General features: G+C 43.8%; 1 protein-coding gene across 1 annotated transcript in view; it reads left to right on the plus strand.

Moving 5' to 3' along the window:
• SNTG2 (syntrophin gamma 2) overlaps positions 1–21,112 on the plus strand; it is a 350,315-nt gene that overhangs the window by 106,076 nt on the left and 223,127 nt on the right. Inside the window, exon 2 of the mRNA XM_017514037.2 lies at positions 13,518–13,655. Coding sequence (XP_017369526.1) covers positions 13,518–13,655 — 138 coding nt within the window. The remainder of the gene's footprint in view (positions 1–13,517; positions 13,656–21,112) is intronic.

Consider the following 21,112-nt stretch of genomic DNA (forward strand, 5'->3'; position numbering starts at 1 on the left):
TGGTCCAGAGTCCTCCTGAAGGCTCTCATCACTGTCACTGGTCCTGATTCCTTCCTGAAGGCTCTCATCGCCGTCACTGATCTCTGTGCCCTCCTTGAAGGCTCTCATCACTGCCACTGGCCTGGTGCCTTCTCTGAGATGGGCTGCTGCACAACGGTCTCCACAGGAGGGAGAAAGGATGGCAGGCAGCCATGGCACTACACCTGGATTCTGTCTTTATATGTCCCAATTCATCCTGTATGTATGGACTCACTGTGGGGCAGCATTTCCTTCTTTGTTCCAGTTACTTTTTCAGTAGAAAAACAGGAAAGCGAATGCATCTTCCCCTTTATCTTCAAACTGCGTTGTGCACTGTCTCGCACTGCCCTTTGCTTAGCTCTGCCATCTGTGCAAGTTCATCTACAAGATCAAATGACCGCCACCCTTAAGTCATGCTGTGGTGCAACACAGGCTTCTCTACACAGACTCCAGGGACAAGAACTCATTTTCCCCCAGAGGAAGTGCAGCCTTCTGGGTCCCACAGTCCTTGGACTCCCAGATCTCTGGAATGGGGCTGGAGCTTTGGGGTGACCCTCAGCTCCGCTGCACGGTGAGGAGAGAAGTATCCTCTTAGGAATCAACAGGTATTCCCCAGGTTCAGGTTGCTCTGTTAACCTGAGCTTATCCTCATTTCCGCTAAGAGGTCCTATTGCATTTTACTTATATCTTTTTCAAGAATGGTCAAGCACCCGGTGTGAAGTAACTAGTGCGCAGCCCGATAACCAAGAAGGGAGAGTCACTTACCCATAGACCCTCACAAAGCAGGGTGGCTGTAACTGTGCTGCCAGGCCTTTTACAAATTTTCCTGAAAGTTGAGTTTCAAGTAGAAAGAGATAGAATAAAACTTCCTCTGTTCCCTTGATTTTCCTCCTAATATCGGGCACTCAATAGGTTGTAGAAACATGAAGCAAATTAACACACTTTCTGCACTCACAATGGTAACAGTGGAATGGCAGAGCCTGGCAGGCAGGCGTTAGGATCTGTTACTGCAGTGGCAGAGCCTGGCGGGCAGGCATTAGGATCTGCAGTTGCTGGCCCTGCATCCTTAATGGCATGATGTTTCCCTACAGGCATATTCTTAAAAATACAAGTGATAAGATGCTTAAGAAAATCAGAAATACATTGAAAATACAATTAGACATAGTTTCTAATTTTTATAATAATTTTACATTTTGTACTTTCACCTATTGTTGGATTTTAGCTTCAATATTAATAACAAAAGCCCTTCTGACAATGCTTAAAAATACATTACATTTCATCTTAAATTTGTATGCTGGAAGCACTGATGAAACACACAGCACAGAAGTTTTATGATTTTATTTTATATATTCAGAGTGCAGAAGGATAGCAATAATCTTCTCTAATTGGCTTGGATGTACTGTATTTACAGTAATTTAACAGGACACTTAGCTTACTTTCTGATCATTCAGATAATGTCACTTATGCACCAGCTGTCTGTCACGGTGTCTTTGCCATGGCTGGGCCAGACGCATCCACTGGAAATGCCAGGTTTTACCTTAGGGAACAAAGCTTCCAGTTAAAAGCCTGAGTAAAATGGTCCGTTTGAATGACAGAATTTGTAATAATGTCTCCCAAACGTGTGAGTGTCATTCACTCTGTTTCCAGTCACAGTCAGGAATGTGCTGTACGTGTTTTATGATGGAAGACGCTTATTATCTTGAATCATAAACAAATCTGTGTTTTGAACTGATCTCTGATATTTTATAAGATACTAAGCAACTGAACACAAAAGTAATGCCTTAAAGATTCATCCCTACAATACTGTGCTGCTTTATTCTAAGCTGAACACAGACAAATATGCCAAAATATATGAGATGGGGCATTAAAATAGCCCAGGCCTCCTTTGTAGAAATGGAAACAATCCTTATATAAGTGGGGAAAAAAAGCCTTTTGTCTTCTAATTTACATTCTAAAAGTAGTCCAGGCTGTATGTGAAACTGAGTCTGAAGCAATGCACTTGGATTATGCAACAGGGAAAGAAAAGATCCACCGAGGCTAGGAAACACACACACACACACACACATACACATACACACACGCATACACACACACACACAGATGTCTAGAAAATATCTACTGAGGCTAGGAAACATACACACACAGAGAGAAAGAGGTCTAGTTGGTAACTCCACTCAGAAACACACACACACACACAAACACACATACACACAAATGTCTAGAAAATATCCAGTGAGGCTAGGAAACACACACACAGGTCTATCAGTGGAGTTGATAACTCCACCCGGAAACACACACACACAGACACAGATGTCTAGTTGATAACTCTACTCAAGAGATATCCCTGGGAAGTCTGGGCCCCTTCAGCATCTCACCCAGGAATCCCAGGGAGCCCACTCCTCACAAGGTTCCCGGGACCCTTGTTCCCACAGGCACTGTTTCTCCCTGCACGCCATTTCAGAATCCCCAGCCCCCTGCGTGTTTCTGCAGTGACATCAGTGTGCAGGGTTTGGAGTAAAGCCAGTCCCACCTTGGAGCTTTTTGTGAGACCATCAGTGCCAGTGAAGTGATGTTGGCAATCAGTGCCAGTCGGTCCGAGGGGAGTCCTGCTGGGAATGTCTCTGGAGGGGTGTTCTTGAGTTGGGGTTGACAGCGTGATCCGGTGCAGAAGGAGAGGCTGCCCTCACAGGGCAGACTGGACCACCTGGATGGCCTCAGCTTGTGGGAAGGAAAACTAGGGGGCAGGTGGTGCTATTGCAGTTGTTTTGAGGTGCCAAAAATCACCCCCAGATAGGATAGAGAACTTAAATGTCTCGTGTGTCCTGACCGGCCGTTCTCCTGCCTCTCTCCCTCTCCTGGAGCCTCCCTGTTTCCTGAGACACAACAATATTGAAATTAGGCCAATTAACAAATCTGTAATGGCCTCTTAGTGTTCAAGTGAAAGGAAGAGTGGCCATTGTTCACTTCCACCTTAAAAACTAGAGAAGATCAAGCTTAGTGAGGGTGTCCTGTTGAATGCTCACACAGGCGGAAAGCTAGGCCTCTCACACCAAACAGCCAGGTTGTAAATACAAAGGAAAATTCTTGACAGAAATTTAAAAATGCTACTCCAGTGAAATGATAAGAAAGTGAGAATAGTCTTATTTGCTGATGTGGAGAAAGTTTGAGTGGCCTGGATAGCTCAAACCAGCCAGTGTTCTCTTCAGCCAGAGCCGAATCCATAGCAAGGCCCTAACTCTCTTTAGTTCTGTGAAGGCCTAGATAGGGGAGTAGGCTTCAGGAGAAGAGTTGGAAGCTGGCAGAGGTGGGTTTATGAGGTTCTAGGAAAGAAACTGTCTCTATGAAAGTGCAAGGAGAAGCCACAAGTGCTGGTGGAGAAGCTGCAGCAAGTTCTCCAGAAGATCCAGCTAAGATCATTGATGAAGGTGGCTACACTCAACAGCAGATTTTCCATGTAGATGAAACAGCTTTCTATTGGAAGAAGATGCCATCTAGGACTTTCATAGCTGGAGAGGAGAAGTCAGTGCCTGATTTCGTATCTTCAAAGGACAAGCTGACTCCCTTGTTCCAGGCTAGTGGAGTTGGACTTTAAAGCCTTTTTTTTAAAATAAAATAAAATAAAAAAAAAGCTATTCTGAAAATCCTAGGGCCCTTAGGCATGATGCTAAACCTTTTCTGCCTGCGCCTTATAAACAAATCCTGGATGACAGCACATCTGTTTAGAGCATGGTTTATTGAATATTTTAAGCATACTGTTGAGATCTGCTGAAACAAAAGAAAACAAAAAAGATTTCTTTCAAAATATTACTACTCATTGACAGTGTACCTGGTGATCTAAGAGCTCTGCTGGAGATGCACAAGGAGATTAATGCTGATTTCATGTCTGTTAATGCAGCATCCACTCTGCAGGTCATAAATCAAAGTGTAGTGTTGACTTCAAGTTTTATCATTTAAGAAATACATCTCATAAGATTATAGCTGCCATGGAGAGCGATTTCTCTGATGGATCTGGGCAAAGTAAATTAAAAACCTTCTGTAAAGGATTTATCATTCTAGATGCCACTAAGTACATTTCATGATTTGTGGGAGGAGGTAAAAATACCATTAACGGGACTTTGGAAGAAGGTGATTCCAGCCCTCATGGATGACTTTGAGGAATTCAAGACTTAAGTGGAGCAGGTACCTGCAGGTGTAGTAGAAATAGCAAGAAAACTAGAATTGGATGCAGAGCCTGCAGCTGTGACTGAATTACTGCCGTCTCTTTTTAAAACTTCAATACAGAAGAGGTTACTTCTCATGGATGAGGAAAGAAGGTAGTTTCTTGAGATGGAAACATCACAAAGATACTTTGAACATTGCTGAAATGACAACAAAGGATCTAGAATATTCCATGAACTTAGTTGATAACACAGTGACAGAGTTTAAGAGGCTTGACTTCAATTTTGAAAGAAGTTGTACTGTGGGTAATATTCTACCAAACAGCATCACATGCTACAGAGAAATCTTTCATGAAAGAAAGAGTTAATCTGTGGAGCAGACTTCAATGTTGTCTTGTTTTAAGAAATTGCCACAGCCATTTCAACCTTCAGGAGCTACCACCCTGGTCCGTCAGCCTCCAAGAACACTGAGGTAGGGTTCTCCACCAGCAAAGTGATCGCAGCTCAGCCAAGGTTCAGCTTTTTAGCAATAAAGTATTTTTTAAAATTAAGCTATGTATATTGTTTTATACATAATGCTATTGCACACTTAATAGACTACTGTATAGTGTAAACGTAACTTTTATAAGCACTGGGAAACCAAAAAAATTGTGTGACTTGTGTTATTGCAGTATCCACTTGATTGGGGTGGTCTAGAACCAAACCTGTGGTATCTTTGAGGTTGCTTGCTCTTTCGTGCACTTTCATAGCAAAGTAGTCATTGAAATCGATACAGTGACATTATGTTCTATGTTCCCTATTATTGAACATTAAGACTTTTCCCCTTAAGTGTTTTTAGTTGTTGAAATTATAAATTTCTGTAATTGCCTTTTTTGTTAGGGTGAGGTTGCATGATGAAAACTTTGCATTCTTTTTTTTTCCCAAGCAGAATAATCAGTTTATTAATTGATTTATGTTTCCAAGCATCAAACTCTTAACTTTTATGGGCAGAATATTATCCATTTTTCCAATGCAAAGTGTTTGTCATTGTTCACTGGTATAAAATGAATTTTTAGGTTTCTGCTTTTATTCAACCTTCCAAGGTCAGCAGTTGTTTCTGCATAGCTCTTAGTGGGATGCTGGCTGATTGGTGTTTGTTTTTCTTGTTATCTGAGTTGTTTTGGTTTATATCTAAAACTAGGAGTGGGGATTTTCTGCACTCAAATGACATTTGCTGATAGATTGCCCGTTGATGTCTTGATTCTTTCTCTTTGTTTGTTATGCTGCTGGATTAACAGAGTTTCTTTTTCTTTCTTGTGCCAAAAATGGTTTCATTTTTACTGCCATGAAAATATCCAAAAAGATAACCTTCCAGAAAAACAACTGAATTATATTGGACCACTGCTGTTCTCTGACAGGTTCTCTGTTAGGAACTTTCACAAATACCTTCTCCTTTACCCATTTGCACATCTGAGTAAAGTTGAAATTATCTGCTTTTACAGATCAGGAAGCAGAGGCTCAGAGAAGTGAGACAGATTGTGCACCTGTGTGTTCAGGAGCATGTGGCAACGTCATCGGACACGTCTGTGGTTCACTCCAGCTCCTCCAGGGCCTGTGTTCTACATGTCACCAAGGTCACTGGTGACACAAACACCTCCATGCCAGTTATACCACCGTACATGGATATATATCCATAGTTTTTAATCTTTGGTAGACTCAGTTGACCAAGTCAAAAGGCACAGTATTAGAAGTTTAGAATTCTTTATAACCAAGCACTTATTACAGCTCCCTTGGCTGTGAACTTCTAAAAACTGGGCTAAATTGGAAGTCTGTCCTTCCTCCCACCTCGAATGGCCCAGTCACTCCTGTGGTCAGCTTTTCCTCCCCGTGCCTCATCATGGCTTTCAGCACCTGATATGCATTCGTTAATTCTCTTATTGTCAACAATTCAGGGACGGAACTATACTTACTTCTGGTTAAACAAGGGGCAGTGCTTTATGACAACTTGTATACATTTTTATCATACTTTGAATTTATAGAATAGCAATAGTTATTTGGTGAATATTATGGTACGTGATACTTTTTATCAAGTATGTTCTGTTTTAGGATAGACTTCTCTGAATCTGCTGGAAAGCATCAGTGTGCTACGCTTCCAACAAATACATTCATGAATGATCTCAGCAGAGATGTACTCACCTGCATAAATAAATTAAAAAGCAGTAAAATAGCTAAATTTAGTATTTATGATTTTTCTAAATTATTAAGAGACCTTAAATTTTATGAAGGTAAATCAACTTTAGTAACAAAAGTCAGGACTTAATAAAAATTGACCTTCATAGATTTAAATAATAATAAATGATGCATTTCCATAATTTTAAAATTATAAACATTTGCACAAAATAATGTTTTGAAGCCCTATTCTTTTAAGCCTTCTCCATGCTATATTTACATGTATGTACATATGTATATTTATATACAACATAATTATTTATGTGTTAATAATTTTAAAAACTCTTCTGCTTTTTACACATGCTTGTTATTTTGCACCCCTTTGCTTATCAACAGATGCAGAACTTAATATTTTTAGCAGCTTCTCAGTATCACCTGTAAGTCATAATGTACTTTAAAAGTGAAAGGAGTGAACTGAACACTTTGCCCACCTCTCCCAGCGCCTAGTCTGACTGTCTGTTTAGGGTGAATTCTTGGAAGTAAAAATGCCACATGAAAGCCTAGACCTAGTCATGTTCACATCTGTTTCGGAGTGTTTTCTGGGAACATTCTGTGCATTCACACACCTGCCAGCACCGTGTGGACATCCATGTCTGCATGTCTTTGCTGTTGTAAGGTGTTGCTATTCTTTTTAAACACTTCACTGCCTGATAGTTTAAAAATCATAAATCATTATTGTAGTGACTGTGATTTATTGATGGCTAGTGAGGTTGCATATATTTTCACATTTATAATTCATTTCCTTTTATTCGTTCTTGTGGGAACTGTTTTTATATTCCTTGCTCAATTTTAGCAGGATGCTCATGTTTCCATCTTTATTTGTGAGCCTAGTGTCTGTGGCATGCATTTATTTTTGAATATGGTATTTTTGTTATAGAAAGATTTTATATTTCTATATAATGAATCTTTTGCTCAAGAATTTCTGGATTTTGAGTCACACTAAGGCAGTATGCTTATGCACGTGCGTGCGCGCACACACACACATACACGCACACACACATACATGCACACACCCGCACACATACACACACGTGCACACACATACACGCACACACACACATATACACATATACACGCACACACATACACATGCGCGCACACACACACACACACACACACACACACACTCTTTGATATTTTCTTCATGGGTTTTTATTTTGTTTTTCTACATCCCTATGACTGTTGGTGTCTCTGTAACTTACTTTCTGAAATAAGGAATATGAGACCCATGTTTACAGTTAGCAAAGCATTACTACATTAAACAGTAGTCTAAGATCTTTCTTCGTATGAGCATTGTTTTCTCTTCTCCAGGGATGTAATACACCCCCACATGATGTACCCAAGACCTCCTGGTGCTGAGCGGAGCTCACGGGCCTCAGTGTTTTGCAGCTGCTGCAGCATCGCAGTGGGTTCTATGTTTTCACGTTTCTTGTGTATCAGGTCCTCTTCTCTGCAGCTATATTACTTCATTAATCATATTGTTAGAATTGTAAGGCTACATTTCAAAGTTGTCCGTATTGTATTTTCATTGGAATTGTGTGGATAAAGTTATAAGGGTTTAAGCAGCCTTTCTGTTGGATTCCATTTGAGGAATGTCTTGTGCCCCTAGGATATGCCAGGCTGCACTGTAGGATCTGGTCCTCCTGAAGTGGAGAAGGTAGAGAGGACCATTCCATCACAGAACTCATGTTCTGATGTCACGCCGCGCACAGGTTCTGAAAAGTTCTAGGGAAACGGTAAAGCTGGAAAGAGATATGAAGAGCAGTGGCGGGTGGCGGTGTTTGATTTTAATTGGCCGGTTAGGAAGCTGCCAAGGAGGAGGCTCTCAGCCCACACCCCAGGAGATGAGGATGCTGGGGAGAGGAGTGGGCAGGGCAGGTGGGTGGACCCCGAGCAGGCACAGCAGGGCTGCAGGACAGCTGGGCAAGGGACAGGAGCAACTGCAGGGGCTGGCCTCACAGGGCATCGACAGATGTTGGCTTTTCTTCTGAGAAATGACAAACTCTTGGAAGATGTTGTTCAGAGAGATGAGGTTACCTGAGCCATATCTTAACAGGGCTACCCAGCTATGACTTTAAGAAGACACTGAACTGGGGCAAGGCTGGAAACAGGGAGGTCTTTTATGAGGCCAGTAAAGCAGCTTTGAAGGCAGCTGAACCCCATCACCCTGGGCAAGGTGGCGGAACATTTAGGTGGATTTACCAGTGAATTGGACCCTGAGGGTTGGGAGGGAGGAAGGTCACAGGATCTGAGGAGCTTTAGCTGAGACACCAGGGTGATGCTGTGGTCACCCACTGATGGGGCAATTATTGGATTTTGTTTTTTTAGTTTTTAAATATTTTTATTTGTTTTGAAGGGGAAAGACTCAAAGTTTACTTTTGAAGAAGTTGAGTTGGAATAATTGTTTTATTTCCAAGAAACGTGTCAAGGAAATGTATTCAGTTAGCTCATTAAATACTCAGAATTGCTTAAGCAATGGGAAAATGTGGGCCTTGGTGAAGGCGGGGCCTGGTGGAACCCTTGTCCACTCCCCCTGCCTTTATTTCTCTTGGTGAGTGACCTGCTCTAATCTCAGCACCTGCGGTCCACAGAGATTTTCTTGGAGGGCTACAGGTGATGTCTCTAAGGGGACAGGAAGGGGCACAGAAACAGTGCCTGGAGGACGTATCACCACATTTTAGAGCAAATAATTCTCTCTGGCAAACTAAGGCCAATACAACAGAACATGTGTGTTGTTATAGAAGAAAGTAATTAGCATAAATTGCAATTTTGATTTGGAATGCCTAATTATCTCTAATTTGGTTGTGTTCCTGACTTTAATCTGTTCACATTTTGAGCAGAAGTTAGGTTTATTTCAGATAGCATCATCTGGCTCAGATGGCATAATAAAGCAACAGATGATTCATTAGAGGTCTTTGTTGAATTCCATTTGCTTTCATTAGGTAGCGTTTAAAATTTTATATATTTAGAATATTATGTTTTATTTGTTAAAGCTCTGCACACCCTTCCCTTGACCTCTGTCATGGAAACTCCTCTGTGGACACTAAGTTCACTGTTTTCCGTCCCTAGAGTCCATGAGTGGTAGGCAATTTCCTCACCAGGACAATTAACCAGTAGCAATGGTGAGTGGCCAGTGTGATGAATTAGTTGACAATTAATATTCTATGTAAGTATCGACTTTGCATCCAGATATAACATCGATCAATAGTGCATCTTTTTGATGTGAACCAAAAACTGTTCTTGTCCTGAATAGCAAGAACAGAGCAAGCACTGTGGCCACTCCTGACCCTGCCACTCGGGGTCCCTGAGCCCTGTTTCAGGTCCTGCTCCTTATGAGTGCCATCACCTGTGGTCCTCCCCAAGAGCCCCACGGGTCCCCCATGGCGGCCGTGAGGGTGACCTCTCCCTGGGCAGTGGTGTGGCTGGGGGACAAGCAATAACTCAGTGAAAACCTGCAGCAAGGATGTGCTCGGATGCATCGGTCACTGGGGGATCTAGAGAAATCAAGGCAGCCAAAGCTCCCATTGCCAGAGAGTCCTAGGTCATCATGGAGAAAGCCCGTTTAGCAGAATATTATGGCCTCTGTATTCACTTAGAGTGAGCATCTCCTTCCAGACACTGCCTGCCACTTATTTTTATAGGAATTTGACTTTTACTTTGAGTTTTGGGTTCCAGCTTTATAACTGCAGGCTCCGTCTGTATCATCTAAAACTTTTATTCTGGTCCTGACCTCAGCATATTGATACACATGGTCTTCAATGGTATGTGTGTGCCTGTGTATGGGTGTACATGCATTTGTGTGTGCCCGTGTGGGCATGCATCCCTGTATGTGTGCATGAGTTTTTGTGCACACGTGTGGAGGCATGCATGTGGGCCATGTGTGTTGCATGTGAGTGTGTGTGCAGGTGGCTTCTAGGATGTGGGAGGGGAGGCTGGGAGGTGGAAGAGCTGCTTCCTGGATGGCATGAGAAAGGTCTGCACCCTGTAAGAGCAGCAGGGGTTTGTGTTTTTGGGTGGCCTAGCTCAGCAGTTAAGGGAATCCTTCCGAGTTCCATTCTGCAGGATCATTACCGAGAAACCTGGTGGCCCTTCCTTTCATCAGCACCTGAGAGCTGTCAGTCGTAGTGACTGGCAGGTACCATGAAAACCATGGCCCTGGGAGGAGCAAGGAGAGGGACTGGGAGCTGGGGCCTCTTGCACGCCTCAGGGCCCTTCTGCTTTAGGGCAAACAGGACCACCTTCTGGCTTCCATGGGCCGTGGCATCCTGAAGAAGCCCCATCGCTCAGCTCCTCCCGTTGTCAAGCCCACACACCTGGGGCCGGGGCCCTGTGCCTGCTGCTCTGGGGTGTAGCTGGCCCTGCTTCCCTCTGTCTGCAGTGGAGTGGGCGATGCCCACTTGTCATCAGGAACCGGTGTGTGAGAGTAAGGCGGGAGGAAATGGTGAGATACTCTAGCAGTCGTGGTGAGAATGCACATCAAAGTCAGGCAGGGAGCTGCAGGTACTATGTTTCATACTGTTTCACCCTGGTTGGCTAGAATTCTATTTTTCCAATCGGTGTTTCACTGATGAGAGTTACCCATTACACACACTCATGGGGAAAATACTGAGGGTCTTCCTGCCTTTAGGGACATGTCTGTGTTACTTTCTCTCTCCATTGAGTTCATCCCTCCATCAGGCGAGGCGAGGGCTCAAGCTGCAAAGGGCGAGGGGGCCTGGGTCCAGCCATACCCTATGCTCCTGGGACACAGCCGGGGCCTCCTTCCTGGCTGCCCTCGGTGCCACTGTGGGTACTGCCCCTTATGGAGAGCTGGTGGGTCCACAGACTGCCCATGAGCTCCCAGAGCCGCGGCAGCACTCCAGTTCCAGTGCCCACCAGTCTGACGATCTCACCAGGTACAGCCCCCCGGTGTCAGCAAGGTGGGTGGGAGCACATGGCGCCCAGGGGGATGGAAGAATCCATTAGAGTTCCTATCGGGTGCGTTTTATGTAGGCTGGGTGAGGTGTGGGTTGTAGCAGCCCACTCCCTGGGCCAGGCCAGATGGCCACGTGTGACAGAGTATGCCAGCACAGGCCTGCATGTGTGGTTGTTAACAGACACAATGCAGTGGGGCACACACTCTTTTTTGTGTTGTGTTGAGGGATTGAAAGCAAGAGGAAACCACTCTGAACCATCTTGAAACTCTCCTGTACGTGGGAATCAGCTGAGGATGTTGGGAGGAGCAGCGTCTGGCTTGGCCAGTGGCTTCCCTTGGCGAGGGTCCGTGTTTCCCATGAGTGCTGAGGAGGCCTCCACTGTCAAAACAAGCCCAACAAGCCCTTCCTACCCAACTGTGCTACTTAATAGAAGCATTTGATGAGTTGCTTTTTCTAATCCTTTGCTCAGCCTGAATCTTACTTGATGAACTCCAGATCTTTGGGGCAGACGCAGGCACTGGGGTTCCTTGGACCCCATGTTGGGTTCTCACAATGGATCAGTTGCTGAGCTGCATGGTCCTATGTGGCCACAGCCTCATCCTTCCCAAGTGGGGACCTATCTGTCCGTGGGCTGGGCTCTGCCCTCATGTATGGCTCTGAATGTGAGGGCTGATTAGCACTGGGGCTCTATGCAGAGAGGATGCTGGGGTGGTCAGCATAGCAGCCTCAGCCCTTCTTGCTGGACCACTGGCCTCCAGCTGTGCCCATCCCCCTCCCCCACTGCATGGCTTGAGGACCAAGTGCCCTGGCTCCTGCTCCTGCACTCCAGAGGCTAGTCCTCACAAGGCACTGGGCATGTGGCAGGGCACAACTGCCATTCAGTGGGATGTCCAAGCCCTGTGCCCTGCCAGTGGCCTGCTTGGAGCTGGTCAGCCCCCAGGGCAGCTTTCCCTGATGCTCCCCAAGGACAGGGCAATGTTTCTATTTATCCAAAGGTGTCTTTCTGACCTACGCATCCTTCATCTGCCAACAAAGCTGATAGATTTATCTTTTTGATTGATTAACTGTCCTCCTGATCAATACTTCCTAACGACTCCACACTGTGTTGCCTGCTGTCCAGGAACAGCAGGCCTGGCCCATTCCCGAGCTCCCAGGACACAGCAGCAGCCCCGAAGGAGCTCCGGCCACCCCCACTTCTGAGAAGGCTGCTTCCTCCTCAGCATCACGCTTGGGTTCTTGTGTTTTGGTTATTTCTGATGTGTTCCTTTCCTATTCCAGGCTAGCAAATCTTCATACAGATATTTTATGAGTCTTAAAAATGATCATTTTTATTAAAATAACTTTAAAGTAAAAAAATATGTTTTTGGAAGGGGGAAAAAATAATTAAAATGCTAATAAAACTTTTCAAGTTAAAAAGAATGCCCGGCTAATTTTCTTTTAAAAACATGCCTTATATAAATCCTATGGCTGGGCACAGTCTCTCACGCCTATAATCCCAGCACTTTGGGAGGCCAAGGCAGGTGGATCACCTGAGGTTGGGAGTTCAAGATCAGCCTGGCCAACATGGTAAAACCCCATCTCTACTTAAAATACAAAAATAACTAGTCATGGTGGTGGGAGCCTGTAATCCCAGCTACTCAGAAGACTGAGGCTGGAGAATCACTTGAACCTGGGAGGTGGAGGTGGCAGTGAGCTGAGATTGTGCCATTACACTCCAGCCTGGGTGACAAAGCAAGATTCTGTCTCAAAAAAAAAATAAATAAATACTGCAAAAGCTGCTCAGGAACAGTTATTCAACATGTTATTTTTTGCCTAAATGAATCAAATCCTTATTCTAGTACAGATCTCCTGTGCACACATGAGTGCTACACATGTGCATTTTAGGAGTCTTGAGAGGGAGGCCCATGTCACCCGTCCCCCTCATGGCTCCTGTGCACACGTGAGCACTACACTGTGCATTTTAGGACGAGTCCTGAGAGAGAGAGGCCCATGTCCCCTGTCCCCCTCATGGCTCCTGTGCACACGTGAGCACTACACTGTGCATTTAGGACGAGTCCTGAGAGGGAAGCCCATGTCCCCCGTCCCCCCATGGCTCCTGTGCACACGTGAGCACTACACCATGCATGTTAGGACAAGTCCTGAGAGGGAAGCCCTTGTCCCCCGTCCCCCCATGGCTCCTTCCCTCACACCACTTTTTGTTTTCACTTTGTCTCTGCAGCCGAAAACTGCTGTTGCTCTGTTGTACAGCGAAGAGTACCACAATGCCTATGACATCCGGCTGAAGCTGACGAAAGAGACGCTTACAATTCAGAAACAAGATGTCATCTGTGTGGGCAGAAGCCACCAGGGCAGGAATGTAAGTGCCGCCACTTCAGGGTTGTCTCGAGTGTGTCGTACGAGCCCCATGAACGGCCTTTGAAAAGTGTGGTTTGGGAATGATTGTTGAGCAAAAGCTCCTACTCCGTTTTTAAATATCCCCAACTACCGGCTTTGACCATGTCACAAAGAAAATACAGTTTTTAAGGTTGTATCATCTACTCTCTGACATTCTTATTTGCTAATACATTTTCCGTGTAAAGTTCATGTAAAAGCCCCAAATGCCTCCATGTGAGATGTGGAATGTTCTCATTGGAAACAGCAGGGAATCACAGGGTGGCTGGTGTTCTTGCCAAAACCGTTGAAGCTCCAGGGTTTCTGTCTGCAGTGGCGCCCGTGCCGTGAGAGACGTGGTGGTGGGTGTCCCAGCGTTTGAGCCACCTTGGTCGTGGTGCATCTGTGGGTGCAAATGTGACCTTTTATTCTAAAGCAAGGCTTTTCCTGGCTTCAAGTATATTCCTAACTGACAAATGAAGATTTTTTTAAGGATAAGAAATTTATTTATCAGATGCAGCAGAATAGTGGCTAACGATTGGGATTTTTTTTTTTTATCTCAAAAGATGACTACTGCAAATTAAACATACTGCATTGAAACGGGACTCATTTAGTCACTTCCTGATTTTCCTTCCAGTTGGCGCAAATAATTTTAGATACATGCAGTGTCAACATTAGTCAGAGATCTTTCATTGCTCTCCTTTAAATTTATGCATTAGCTGCAAAAACTGATATTCAAGAAATCATGTAGTTGAAAAGAGATTTTTTTCAGTGTGTTTTTGAAAATATTCCAAAAAGCATTTCCATTCCTAAGTTCTAGGCTGGCTCTTTCTGGGGGTACAGGCTTAGGAAACCCAAGTTTGTTTGATTTTCTGCCTTGGAAATAAAATGAAGAAGGCATTTTCTCTCTGACTCGCAGTGCTGTGATCAGTGTTTTCAGAAGGGGTGCAGATGTTAGCAAAGTATGATGGGTTTCCCAAGAAGGTCCGCAAAGATGCCACCATAAACTGTTCCGGGTGTAGATGTGTGTCGTGTTCAAGTGGCTCCTGTGGGCATCCTGGCTCACCCTTCCATGTGGAGCCCCTCCTTCTGTGTCTGTACCCGGCTCTGCCCTTCTGCTCCGTAACATGTCCCCTGTGGCTCAAGGAGTCAAAGGCTCCACTGTGGGGGTGATGCAGGGTCCCCTTTCCGTTGCTCTTCCCTGGAACCCTAGTCCCAGCACCACATCCCAGCACCTGCTGTCCTCCTTCTGGTCTGGGACCACCTCTGTCTTGGTCTGTTTGAGTTGCTGTAACAAAATCCCTGTGCTGGGCGATTTTGAAAGAACAGAAATGTACTGCTTACAGCTCTGGAGGCTCAGAGCCCAGGATCAAGGTGCCTGTAGGCTGGGTGTCTGGTGAGCGTCTGCTCTCTTTCCAGACAGTGCCTTGAATGCTGCATCCTCCAGAGAGGATAATCACTGTGTCCTTGCGTGGCAGGTGGAGGAAGGGATGCAATCTCTCTGCCAAGCTTTTGTGTGAGGGCACCTGACCCCATTCATGAGATCAGAGCCCTCACGGCTCAGTCACCTCCCACAGCCCACACCCCTGCACCACTGCCTTGGGGCAGATGTTTCCACGTGAACTTGGAGGAGACACAGACATTCCAACCATGGCCTTTGCATTTCAGCAGCCACGGTCGGTCTTCACAGGCGCATACAAGATCCCCACAACGCTGAGGCCTTTTTCCCCCAAAATGTAGATAAATCTCATGTCTGCCTTTAGGTAGTCCAATCACAAACCATTCTTTCTTTTTCCTCCACTTGTTCTAAATACCCAATAAGAGTGGGATTGAGCAAAGAATAAAAAGGAAGGTTTTGTAATCATTTTAAACTTACCCTGCTTAATAGAGATTTTTACTACAGAAGATCTCAAAGTAAAAACACTAAATATTTTTATACTGTAGGGCTAGAAAAAAATTAATTACTTTTAAAAAATCTGTAGCATCAAATTCTCTACCAAAAGTTAGGTTATTGGTGAAAATAAAAGACTCCTTAAAGAAAATGGGCATTTGCTCATACATATAGACTTATGCATACAACTTTAGGTGAATGATTGACACCTAAGAAATCCATATGTTTAATGTGAAGATCCGCTGCACTAAAATAAGGGAAGCGGGGATTCAGAACACAGTTAAGTGTCTGGTGCGTTTCTCAATGACCTCTGCTGGTTCTACATGACACCTTCCTTCTTAGAGATGAAGTGAATGTATTTGTGAAAACACACGCGTACCTGGGTTGGATAACTGAGGGGAAAGGGTTTGTGGGAAAAGTATATACATGGAGAACATAGGCAGCTATTCAGACCAGGATTTTTTTTTCTTCTTTTTCTTACTTTTCGAGACAGGGTCTCACTCTGTCACCCAGGCTGGAGTGCAATGGCTCACTGCAACCTCTGCCTCCCAGGCTGTAGCGACCCTCGGATTTCTTATAGGTACAGAATTTCAGGATTTCTTTCCCAGGCACAGAATTATATTGGGATCAACCCCATTAGTTTAAGAGGAAACTGAAATCCTGTACCTTCAGTTGATTATGAAAATAAAGCCATTTTTACCACGAGAGGTTATCAGGCGTTTGGAGATTGGGAAGGCCTGCTTTTAACAAAGGTCACAGCTGTTTCTAGAATTAGAAGCAGAACATCCTGGGGTCCTCAGAGCCCAGTGATGACCCTTTCATCCACATCAGGGAGAGTTTCCCAAGTTGGCCTCCAGAGCCCAGTGAGGACCTTCTCATCCACATCAGGGAGTCTTTCCCACGTTGGCCCCCTGCGAACCTGATTGAGAACAGTTGTTTTCCTTTTAAAATAATTCTGAAGAGCAGGATTGGAAGACCTAATCATTGCACAATTGGTTAGCTGAAAAACATAAGTGGGGGATTTTTATCCCATGGAATATTGAGTCCCTGCAGGGATCCCAGGAGATGAAAAATTCATCACCAGATTCAGTTCAGCATAGATTTATTGAGTTCAAAATACAGGTATTAAATTTAAGCATATCCCAAGCCCTAGATAATAACATTACTAGTAATAATAGTCACGAATATGAATTATTCTATTACCATGTGCTATGACTTTTCTAAGTATATTTCATGTTACAATTTGCTTGAAACCTCATCGTCCTGATGCAGTAGATACCACTGCAGGCCCCATGGGACAGTCGCTTAGCCTAAGGCTGATGCAAGTGCTGTTACCTGGAAGGGACCCTGAGGTTAGTGGCTGGCTCATTCAGCCCCCTAGGATTTCGGGTGTGTCTGCCACTGACTCTGCCTCCTAGACAGCTGCTGAGTCTGCATGCTACTTTGAATGTCCTCACCGAGGTTGCACATGCAGTTCAGACTGGCGTTTTAACTTTCAGATGTTTTTTTTCTCCATAGCAACTAATGCTAACGGTTAATTTATACACTCTGAGCCCTGTTTTCAGTGGAAGGTCCACTCTCACTTCAGCACCTGCTCCGCAGATGAGCTTGGAAGGAATTTGGGTCTCCTGAAGCCCAGCCCAACATTCACCCTGAACTCCAAACTTCTGGTCACATTTGTATTCTCAGCTGCACATTGGAGAAGACAAAATCAAGGGGTAGACTTGTGTTGTGCTTTTGTTGAACCCTCTGAAAAAAGAGCTACATATCAGTTAATGATAGACAACCATCAAAGGAAAAGAGCAAAACTAGCTTTACTTTTAAGAAAGCCAACAAGTCTTTAAATTCTGCCAATTTATCCTACAGTGTAGACTCTGAATTTATATAGTATTTTACTTCCTATTCCTTTATATCAACATGAAGTGTGGATGCTGAAGCATCTCAGGATTCTGTCTCCCAGAGAGAGTGTGGGCTTTCAGGAGGGGAGAGGCAGCTTCCTCTTCTCTTTCAGAATTTCCATTTAGATTGCTTTATTTATTTACAATTGTCATTGTGCCTTTGGCGTTCTTTTAATTTATAAGTCTGTGTTGGTACTTTGAATTAATGTGGTGGGATTCTCTATATTATACTTGATATGTTAGGTCATGGTAGATTTACAGTTGGGAAGTATTTTAGAAAATTTCACATCTTCATTTTACTATTTAGGAAATTAAGATTCAGGAAGAAGAAGGTATGGGTCTAATATTACAAAGTTACTCATAGAGTTAAGACAGCATTGGGCACAACTCTGATAATTTATAATCTAAGGGACGCTTTCTGATAAATTAGTGGAGACCACACGGAAAGCAGACAGCCACAAGCAGCACCCACACAATGTTGGGTGACTATTAAAATGGTGTAAGTTTAGAGAGGGCTCCAGTCACAGAAGCTGGTGTGAAGTGATGTAACCTGTGTGTCGGGGCAGCCCAGGGACTGAGCCAGAGAGGAAGACAGGGGCCCATTCTCTCTCTCTGTCTCTCTCCTGCATAGAGGCAGAAAGCCCAAAAAGTCCCATCTTCAGTGAGTGAACTTGAAAAGCAGTCTGTCCCTTAGAGGCGGTGTCCTCAGAACACTCACCCGGAAGATAGATAGAAACCCCGAGGGATCCCGTCCCCAGATCCGTCCTCATGTGGGTTTGGGGCTGGGTCTTAGGGCACAGAAACCTCCAGCTGAAGATGAAGTTTAATGTCGTGTCAGATTTGGAGGTTCCTCTGGTACCAAGTAGAAGCAAATGCACATTCTCTCCGGCACAATCTCCTCTAAACTAAGGCCTCAGGCCATCGCCAAGTGTAAGGTCACAGGACCCTGTGGAGATCCTAACCAAAATTTTCTTTTAATGCAGAAATTGACTCACGGAGCATTCAGGTTCTAAAATTACCTGATTCACAATATAAATTACTTGGATTTATTATGTTTTGAAACTTAAAATAGGATATATAAATATAAAGGAACAAGGGGCTATAAAAAGTGACTCAGCAGATGTGAAAACACACTAAGACAATATCTAGAAATTAAAATAAAAACGATACCTAAAGTGAACCTCCATAAACCATTTAAATAACATGTTAGGTGCCAACGAGAAGCGTGAAGTATAAACAGAGCTGAAGAAATGATGCAGAATGGAGCAGAAAGAGCAGGAAATATGGAGGGAAACGGGGGCTGGAGAGCAGCCTGGGCTTGCTGAGGTCTGAGGAAGAGGGGTGCTGAGGCACAGGAGGAGCATGGCAGGAGACGGAAGTCAAGGAGGCCAGGCTGATGAGTTTCCGTAAGTGCTGGCAGGTATCAGCCCTCAGGTGTAGATGGCCGACAGCTGCTTCCTTCGGGTGATGCCGCCTGCTCCTGAGGTCAGGCTGTGCTGGCCTCGTGAAGAGTCTGCAGGGGTTTCCTCTCTTTCCTCTTCCTGGAGGAGTTTGTGTAGCATCGCGGCTCTGTCTGTCCTGTAGGAAGGCTTTGTCAGGGTCATGTAAATCTGTAGACTTAACTGTTAGAATTCAGAGTACGCCGCGCGCCCGCCCTGGCCTGCCCCTTACTGTTCCCGGGGAAATGCGGTTCAGGCCCCTGCCACACTCTGCTGAGGCTGCGGTATGAGATACTGACTTTGCCACTCTGAATATAGGCAGCTTAAAATCAAAGACCATGGTGTTTTTCATCTGTTTCCTATATGTCTCTTTACAACTGTGCAGTTTTGGAATAATTGAGCACATCAGTGAATGCATTAAAAGGTGCGTTTTATAATATGCAAATTAAGACCATCACATAACATATAGTAACGTACTAATTGAGTCAGTCTCAAGCCTTTGCACCTTCGAAAGGCAGGCAATTACGGTAGTTCACTGAGCTTGTGAAAATTATTTGTTAAATGTAGGTAAATTGCTTGTATAACAACCAATGTGAAGGAAACCCAAGAACTGTGATTTTAACTTGGATTGAAGTTAAATTCTCTCAGATTGTTGAATGTATCATGACACTTGCAAACATGTAGACAGTTTATGATAAACTCTATACACAATATACATAATTCTACACTTGTTTGTCATAAAGTAAATATTTCATCACTACTTTATCTACATTTCTATCTACATTTCACTCCCAAGTTGCTTCTTCTTCTTTGGGTCCAAAATCAGGAGTAGACATTACTTCTGCTTTACTTTTTTTTTTATTCTAACGTTAGTCTTTATTATTTTATGCTCTTAAATTTAGACAAATGACCAATTTCCCTTATAATACTTTATAATTCAGCCAAAATACAAGTAATATAGTAACAACTCTTCTAAGCTAATCTGACACTTTATCGGCATTATGTATTTTTCTGTTGATAACTTTATTGACAGACATTTGTTAGTTAGTTAACTCTTGTATTTTTCTCAGATCCCAACACAAAATCTCTTTCTTTCCAGTTTCTGAAAGCCAGTTCCTGTGTGCTTCTTCATGCAGTGAGCCAGCCTTGATTCCTGCGCCTGTCACCTTGCCTGTCTTTTTTGGTTGGGTCAGAGCCCACTCCCCCTGGTGCCCCTGGTCCTGTCAGGGCATGTGAGCTCTCATTAGTCCATTAGGGGAAGGTCTGCGGGACACTGCACATTTACAAATGGAATACTGCGTAAGAAGAATTGGCTTCTGTTCTTAGAAACTAGAAAGCAGAAAGCAAAACAACTGCATTATGAGCTTTCATTTGTCAGTGACTTGCCCACTGCTGGAAGAATTATATAAGCTCATTAGAGTACGTACATAGTCAAACTTTGATATGATTTCTTCCCTCATGATGTTCTTTCCCAGGGAAAACCAGATGTGCTTGCTGATTGCCTAGCTGGCGTTAAGTGGGAGGATATCCTTCTTATGAAAATTACTAACTACACTTCTGCAAGGCATCAATTCTTGTTTGAAATTGATCTCTCTTGCATTTAAAATGGCCGCTGCCCTTTATCTCGGATTAATTTATTTTCAAAAGGCTTGTCTCCGCAGCAGAGGATAGCATGGCGAGGCAGTATGACTGGAACATAAACAGACTGTAAGGCACAAAGTGCCAGGAGAAGTGCAGGTATAATTGGAAGCAAGTGATTTGTGGATTTTCACAGGTATGGGGCTGAAGGCTACAAGGATGAAACAGGGCTCTGAAATTCATACCTTAAGGAGAAAAGTGGACAGTCTTGCTGAAAAAGGTTCCAAAACAATTAACAAAATGCAGTCATCAGCAACACCTCTAGAGTTTATCTCTCACCACCTAGATAGTGGCCAACTCTTGCAAAATTCACCTTTGTCTTAGCTTTCAACACTACTGAGTTAGTTGATTAAAATGTTATTTAATGGTACCCAGAATAGAGTTCACTTTAATAAGGAAAGTTCTGGCTTAAAGAATATGAAAACCTTAAAATAATGAATAGTTTGGCCATATTCATTATAAAAGTTTACACCAAGTTTTAGTTAAAAATAATAGTTTACATGTATTTGTGTCCAAGGGTGTGTGCACAAAGCACACTTTATAAAGAAATCATATACAAAGCACGTCACTCAAATAT

Source organism: Cebus imitator, unplaced genomic scaffold, assembly GCF_001604975.1.
Source record: "Cebus imitator isolate Cc_AM_T3 unplaced genomic scaffold, Cebus_imitator-1.0 Scaffold512, whole genome shotgun sequence".
Classification (NCBI taxonomy): Eukaryota; Metazoa; Chordata; class Mammalia; order Primates; family Cebidae; genus Cebus; species Cebus imitator.